Source organism: Nuphar pumila, unplaced genomic scaffold (assembly GCF_984573655.1).
Source record: "Nuphar pumila unplaced genomic scaffold, dmNupPumi1.hap1.1 HAP1_SCAFFOLD_390, whole genome shotgun sequence".
Classification (NCBI taxonomy): domain Eukaryota; kingdom Viridiplantae; phylum Streptophyta; class Magnoliopsida; order Nymphaeales; family Nymphaeaceae; genus Nuphar; species Nuphar pumila.
This window is the reverse complement of record NW_028323321.1, coordinates 13282-21460: the sequence shown is the minus strand read 5'-3', so window position 1 is coordinate 21460 and position 8179 is coordinate 13282. Positions and strand designations below refer to the sequence as shown.

General features: G+C 52.1%; 1 protein-coding gene across 1 annotated transcript; it reads left to right on the top strand.

The window, feature by feature from the left end:
• The first annotated feature begins 5804 nt into the window (after positions 1-5804).
• On the top strand, positions 5805-7660 carry LOC149810322 (uncharacterized). The gene is made up of 4 exons (XM_089994296.1): positions 5805-5834; positions 6305-6370; positions 6802-7009; positions 7314-7660. The coding sequence occupies exons 1-4, from the start codon at positions 5805-5807 to the stop codon at positions 7658-7660; spliced, it is 651 nt and encodes a 216-aa protein (XP_089850422.1).
• The last annotated feature ends 519 nt before the right edge of the window (positions 7661-8179 follow it).

Here is an 8179-nt window from a genome sequence, read left to right as displayed (position 1 = left end):
AGGACACCTAGTGCGGCAGCGCATCGCCTCTCGACCGAAACCAAATCAATCAGATTTTGTGCAGGTGAGGAATCGATATGTCGAGATGTTCAACGTCATGGTGTATGTTGCATTTATGCTGCAAGAGGCATTTCTGCAAATGCAAGTCCATCATGACAAGATGCATTCGAAGTGGAGCAAGCTCATGACGGACCTGGCGGCGTCCAAGAGTGCGGGAGATCTTGAACGGCAACTCAGGGAGGACCAAGCTGCTATCTTGGCCCGCTTAGAGACAGAGATGGCTGAATATAAAGAGTCTGTCCAGAGCACAATCGCGGACCTTCAGTACGAGAAGCTCGTGTGCTATCTCCAGCATCCCCAACACCGATCAAAACCACCGACTCTTCATGGCAATCACAGTCCAGGCGCCAAGTGCCTGCTTGTATTGCAGATTGGTTCTCCTGGATGCTTACCACGTAGTCCCTCCGGGCTTGATGCCCCTGGTAGTGCAGCGTTCCTTGACTGTGTCAAAACCGACAAAGAAGAGCGGCCAGGCACCGGAATGTATCACAGCGTGTGTGCGTGCAGAAGCTTACAGCTGCGGCACAGACGATGAAAGACGACCTCATGAGGCAGGTGGCTGAGAAGGAAGAACAGATGAACAACATGTACCACGAGCTGCAAGACGAGCTGAACTTGCTGCGGGATGAAAAGGACGAGCTGATTCAACGGCTGCACATGACGGAGCGGCAGCTCGCGCGTGCACGGCAACCAACGGTGAGATGATCCCCCCACCCCCGCTGTTACATGCACTTCCAAGCCGCGCACATCACGGCATTGCCTGCCGACTGTTGCACCTTTATGCGCTTCACAATCACACTGGAGACCTCACTCAACCAGCCGACACCAAATGTTGAAGAGTTTGCTTTTTTTTAAGTTCTTTTGCTGAGAGCAACATTGCGGCGAGCAGGCGTCCAAGACCACGCAGTCATATACTCTTGTGAGCCAGCCACTTCGTTGGAGATAAATTTGCAGATAAGTGGCGCCGGATCCGCGCCGATATGCCAAAGGCTGTGGTGTGAGATGTTTGTGCGTGATTTCTGGAAGGCTGAGCGACAGGGTCTATGCTTGCGGATACGATGAGAGCAATGTGTGGTGCAGAAAGCGCTTGTGATGTACGACGTGCAAGCAACCATGACGGATAAAGTATACATATACAACGAGCCACAATATGGCTATCGTTCTGACAGGCATTCAGCACTATCGGAAGGATCAAGCCAAGATGCCGAAATGACAAGCCCTCGTTCACAAGCAGAAAGAAGCAAGTCAGCAGCGAGATCTGAAAGGCAAAGTGCCGAATCTGTACGTTTCCTTTCAGTCCCCGTTGCATCGTGTATTTGTGCTTGCAGGCATCGGAAGAGTGCCTGGCAAGGCCTTTATCGGACTATCCTTGGAATTGCCAAGGACTGCTTGGCCTGAACCCACGATTGCACCAGTGCTGCGACCGTTCAGGCATTCATGCATGGGATCTCGATGGTTGATTTGCTGGGCTTCTGCTTGAAGTTGACAGGAAGACAGCGCGAGATGACAATTGAAAGGAGTATGCACAATATATATGCTGTGCACCAGGATGACCATGTTGCACTGACGTCGGCCACCACATCAATCGTTGAAGGCATACGAGGATAGCACGATCCACCACACCAGCTGTTAAGTCCGCAACAAATGTTTCCGTTTCACAAGGAAATGGTAAACGCCGTGTGGAGGAGTGACGCCGACGCAACGCCGATGCAGTTAAAACATCACATGTGGATGCGGTTGTGTTGTATAAAGATATATCGTCGTCACAGCCATGCTGCTTTGCAGGGTGACTCATCTCATCACAAACTGAACCCGAGCCAAAGTTATGGAGCGAATGCAGCAGGAAAGCATCAAGCAGATAGTAAACACAGGCAGCACGCCCTTGAGTCCGAATCATCGTCAGGCAACGACATGGACAGTGCATCGAGCGTAGACGCCGAGGTACCAGAGGACCCAGTGTTGGAGGAGAATGATGGTGACTATGGTGATGCTGAGCTGGCAGATCTGGCCGCACTCATGGCCGCTGAGGACGCTGCGGATGCTGACCTGCCAAGCGATCTCTCGGAGGGCGAGTATGCCAAGCTCATGGAGGAGCGAGCTGCTCGAAAGGAGGCTCGCCGCCTGGAACGCGAAGCACTGTACGTCTGTCGTTGCACGTGCTGGTCACACAAAGTGCGGGTGATCATGGACAAGCATTGATTCCATCCATGCTCCCATTGAATTTACGCGCTTGTGTCTGTGCGCCCGATGTCAGTTTATTCAAGTGTTTGTGAACCAAGAGTTTCTGCTGTGTCTAGCGAGGCCATCCATGGCAACATACGTAGTCGGCCAACGATCATCGACACGGAAATGCTGACTGGTATGCACGGGGTGCGACGAGGCTTGTTCACAACTAGTACACATTTGCAGGATCGCTGCCAAGCAGCAAGCCAAGGCCATGAGGCGCGCGGAGCGTGAAGCGCAACGCGCCAGGGAGCGAGAAGCCGCGCGCGAGGCGAGGCGCCAACAGAAGCTGGCAGAGAAGGCAGCCAGAGCGGAGGAAAAACGGCTGCAGCTTGAGGAGAAAGCAGAGAGAGATGCCGCAAAACAAGCAACTCGGGAAGCAAGAGCTCAGGCCTCTACGGTCAGGAGACTTGCCGCAAGAGATTCGTCGACCGAGCAAGGGGAGGCAAGCTCTGATTCAGATGGCGATGGTACTCGTTCAGGGCGTCGCCGACGGAAGCGCAGCAAGAGCAGAGGCGCCGAATCTGACTTCAAACGCCGTAGGGATACGAAGCATAGCTACAAGAAAGCAAAGGCATCTCAAGGGATCTCCAGAAAGGTGCGGCTCTTGCTGGAGATGCAGTCTTCGGCGCCTGTTCGTTGCCTCGACTCTGCTGCTGAAGTGCATGCACTCAAGCTTCTCACACGGCTGCTTGCGGGACTTGCACGGCTGCAGAATAACGGATTCTTCAGAGCAAGTTTGCCGATGTCCATGTGAATGCGGTAGTGTTGTATAAAGATACATCAACATCAAGGTGCTCCACCTGTCACTTATTATGCCCGACTATCTGCAGGCGCACCAGATGAAGTCGCAGAAGACCAAGGTGGACGACCTCGGAGGGTTCAAAGGTTACTTCAAGCCGAAGAAGCCGGGCCGCGTCAAGGCGCGCACCTGGCTGATGAAGGCAATGATGGCCATTTATGCGGACTACCTCGTGCAAGAAAAGCACATTGCACGGGACGAACAAACCGACGCTGAGTACCGTGACATCAACCACTTTGTGTATCAGTGGCATGTCAACAAATTTGGGCTCAAGGCCATCGCTGAGATCAACCTTGCTGACCTCATCGTGACTGTGCGTGCGCACGCAAAGGAGAGCCACAAGATTGAGATGTTTGGCAACGTCCTGTCCATCTTACCGAGCGACGCGCCCTGCACCCTGGAGCACCTGGACTTCTACCTATTTTGCATTAAGTCCTTGGCTGGAGGGAAGCCTGTACAAACCATGTTCACTGAGGATGATGAGGTCTACGTCGCAGCGGTACGTCTGTTTTTCAATATTGCAGAAACACGAGCATGGCTTTACCGTTGTCGATGTGGCCAGTGTGCATTTTCAGAAAGAAGAGAAAGTGGTCAACCACAGCGCTTTGCTACACCGTGTGAGTTGCGGGTCTCAATGCCCGAAAATGCATGCATTGTAGGGACAAGAGTGGGGATCGGAACCCCAATCTCGAGAAGCACTGGTCAAACAATGGAACGCCAAGAGCGTGCATGCCAATGCTGACTCAGGATGGAGGGTATCATCCCTTGCCATACTGCTTGTTGTCTTCAGGTTCAAGTTTTCACAGTCAGGGCCTCGTTTGCGACGGCCAAGTAGATCACATAGCATGCTCTGGGACAGTACTCAGAGTCTCCTTTTTGCTCAGTATGGCATTACCGGAAAAGCTCGCGCTCGTCCATGGCTGCTTCATGGGAGCCAACCATGCAGAAGAACGGCAGCCCACCTAAGAGGCATTGCTGTTGGACTTCTTTGAGCGAGGAAGGTGTGTGCAGCCTCTGGTCATGGAGGGCATGCGACTGGTGTCAAAGGTCCTGAAAGACGACAGCATCAAGGACATGGTTCTGGATGCCATCAAGCTGACGGACTCTGTGAAGGGCAAGGCACTGCTCAACAGGATAACGCACGTTCTCGCAGGGGTGTACCACCAGAAGTGGCTCCTGTCTTGCTGGCATACTGGGTGCCTTGCGCGCGCTGTAGACACCAATGAGGATGGCTACATTGACTGGGACGGCTTCAAAATGGCCGGTGGGTTTCACCTCTTTCCATGAGCGCATGATGGCTGCCGTTGCCATCGACAGAGTGGAAACCGTAAATTTGTGTGCAGAGACGAATTGAAATGATTTTCATGAATGGTTTCATTCTAAAGTCCGTTTTTGAAATGAGGTCATTCTCAACACAGCGACATGTTTGCAGGTCAGCTGATGTCACCAGCCACACCAGAGAAGCAGGTGCTGCAACTCTTTGGGGAGGCAGTCAAGCACAGTCGGGGAACTGACAAATGCACGATTGCGGCTGCAATTATCAAGCTGCGAAGCGGCTTGGACCGCATGTGGAACATGGACAGGCAGCTGCCTCGTGCGTGCTTGGAGCTGAACGAGAGCGGTGTTCCCGTGCTCAACAGGTCCGTGATCAACGTCATTCGGGAGGACACCAAAGGTGACAACAGCCTGGATGCCAGGCTTGAAACCCTTATGGAGGTGTGCCCTTCTTGTGCCACGCTGTGGACGCACTGCAATCATATCAGAGATATGGTTGCAGATCCGATACTCCGCCTATCCACGCCAGTGCTACCTCATAGCATCCTTGATTTCTGCTCGGTTGAGGCATATATGTTGGCCTTTTCATGAAATTTCATCCAGTCTATCTAAAGGACGAGAGTTGCAATTGCTCGCCTGTATCGTGCTGAGTCTGCATGTTGCTTTGCGCGAACCACTCAGGCTTGGCAACGCACATCCGTCTGCAGGTGTGCGATGATGCTCAGGCAATGGCCCGGATCGTTGAGCTGTACAAGCATTTGCTGGCGCTGCTGGACAATCCCCCGGTTGCGCTAGACGTGGTGTTCATGGTTTACCATGTGTTGCTGGCGTTGATGGCTGCCGCACAAGGATCTGGAGTGCGCAGCGTGGCCAGCGTTTCGGGTAGGCGAGAGGGCGAGGCGCCGCTGTCTCCGAGCAGGCGTGGACTTTCCGGAACTACCAACCTCGGCTCTGCGTTTTCGACGCCATTCAACAGCGTTCGCCAGGGTAGTCCGTATCAAGAGCTGAAGGATACCCTAGACGCCTTGTAGCGGAGGACATGAAGCGCCGTTGTTTGCTGTATTCGTTGCTGCCTGCTTGAATTCTGTAAAGTTGCGGACCCCCGTTGGGTACTTGTCGGACACATGCGCCTATCCTATGCCATGGGCTACGGCATGATTCATACCATTCCAGATTCCACGATTTGTATTTTCTCAGAAGTCTTCTCGCCATCGCCAAAATTGGCGTCCACTGTGACAAGCATGCATACACGTCATGTCAGCACTGATAAATTGCTTACATAGTTGCAAAGTGCAACTTGCACCCTGAGAAACGTGTTGGTCGCGAACGCTCGCAGTGTCCTGTTCACTGCAGGCAGGTTAACGTGCACCTCTCATTCAAAGCTTCTATATTCATACATCAATAAATTTGTTTAGTGCCGTTACATTGCAAACGCGGGAGAAGCATGGCGGACGAAGAGGAAATCCCACAACCGGTACTGCATCGCCAGTAGAAAGTGAGCTTGACACCGTGGCGAACACGTTTGCATTTAGGATGCAAAGTCTTTCAAGAGAGAATTGCATGCTGCTTATCATTTAGGCGTTGTTCAGGATGCGGATGCTCGTGTGCAAGTGTGAGTCCTGGGTGTGCTGGTTTCCAAACCATCGGGACACTCCGGGCCGAATGACAAACACAAGCAATTTTCAATGCTGGCGAGTGCTTTGTGGTTCAGGGTCGCGCAGCTGTGATTGTACCTGTATCCTGACGCGTTTGCACTTGAGTCGCAGCCCTCTGATGTCGACGTTGAGAGGTACTTTTAGTGAAAATGCACGTCCTTGACTTTCATGCGATTCTGACAGAATCCAGATGTCCACTTTTTGCTATTTCTGTGGAGTTTTTATGCCACTTTTTGTTGCTTCTTTGGATCTTCATGCCTCAGTTGTACATTATGGATGGGCCATGCAGGTGTGGAACGACCTGGCAAATGAAAATCCCGGGCCGTTCAGTGAATTTGGAAGGCCCCACGGTAAGGTGAGCCCTGAAAGCTTGGCATCTACCAAGACATCAACATGATGAACATCAGGCTGATAGTCGACTGTTCATGGCGAGCACACGCTGATGTCAATGCTGACTTGCTGCTGAGGCATTATGAATCCTCGCAAGCAGAGTCATGTGCTCAACGTGCCAGCTCTTGGTATTGCTTATGGACTTTGGCAGAAGGAAGCAGAAACATGGGTCTGTTGTCATGAATACAGCACACCGTGAGACGACTGGCGGCCCTGGAATTGCTTTGGACGGTTGTTGCCCCGGAATTGCTTTGGATTGTCGAATGACTGACGACTGGTCAAGTCACACTGCTACGTTTGGATAGCCTTCCCGGCTTGCCGCTGAATGAGAGGGTTATTGCTCGAACGCGGCGGTTTGTTTGTGCCAGCCTTCTCACAAAATTTGGCAACGTGCAGGGCACGCTCAGCTTCCCCCCTCCACCACAAGGGGAGGACGAGGATGAGAAACCAGGGGATGTGTACGTTGGCGAGCTTGTAGAAGGCATTCGAGAGGGGAAGGGCAAGTACACGTGGTCTAATGGCTGCTTCTATGAGGGCAGTTACGCAGCCGGCAAGAAGACCGGAGCTGGTGTACTGACCTTCCCTGGAGGCGGAAAATATGAAGGTGCGAGGCAAGGGAAACAACCAAACAATCCGGTGACTCCACCCACCGCCGCACCGGAGGCGGCATTGGTGAGTGTACATTTGCATGTGACTCGTTGTCAGACTCCAGCACAATTTCACATTTTGAGAGGCTCTTGATATCACAACAGGCCTGTTGTGATTGCAACAAGCATCCACAGACGGCGCTTCAATGGGCTTGATGACGCACGATCCCTGTGTAACTGTAACAAGGGCACACAGATAGCACAGCTTCCACGAAGAGTGAGTATCTGCTTAATGGTTAATGGGTCAACGCTGCATTTCAGGTGAGTTCAAGGCAGATGTGATCACTGGACGAGGCAAGTGGGTGTACAGTAACGGGGACATTTATGTCGGCATGTTTGTGGACGGCAAAAAGCACGGGCAAGGTTGCTACCATTTCGCATCCATGGGCTGCCAGTTCATTGGGCAGTTTGAAGAAGGCAATTTCCGGAATGGAAGGTGGATCTACAAGGACGGCTCCACCGTCAACAGCGAGTTTGTGCAGGTCGGTGACTCGTCCGTGTATGCACCCTCCGATGCGGCAACTGTCACTTTCAAACGCGCCGGCCTGCTTCAGAAAGGCGTTTTCCAAGATGGCCAGTGGCATGGTGGTTTGATTTCAGCTGCGTAACCTCAGCCTTGCGCAAGCAAACGGAGAAGCCTGAGGTGAAGCTGTCGTTTAAGAAGAGGTGTTTTATCATAGCACAATGCGTGCACTAGCTTGATGCTCTCCAATGGGGCGAGGCTTGGCCTAACGATGTTAGTAACGTGGCCAATTCAAGAGATGTAATATCTTGAGATTGTGGAGATGCTATGTGTGGTGTTGATAGGCCCCTCTGTACGTGTTCCTATACCTTTACATGCAGTGCACAACAGCAAGCATGGTGACATGTTTGCTATCAATGTTGCAAGTTGAAGCGTTACTGCTGTTGAACAATCATATCACCATTATCATCATTACCAAGATTTCAAGTAGTACTTGGGTGTGCCAATGTCCATGAGGATGCGGTAGTGATACATGATCATGACAGTCTCCAAAATTGGCCCATGGTGGCCATTTGTCAGCTTTGCTACATAAAAAAAAATGCAGGATATGGAGATTTCTGGTAGGGCGACCTCAATCGGAGTCGTCATTCTCCATCTACGTGGT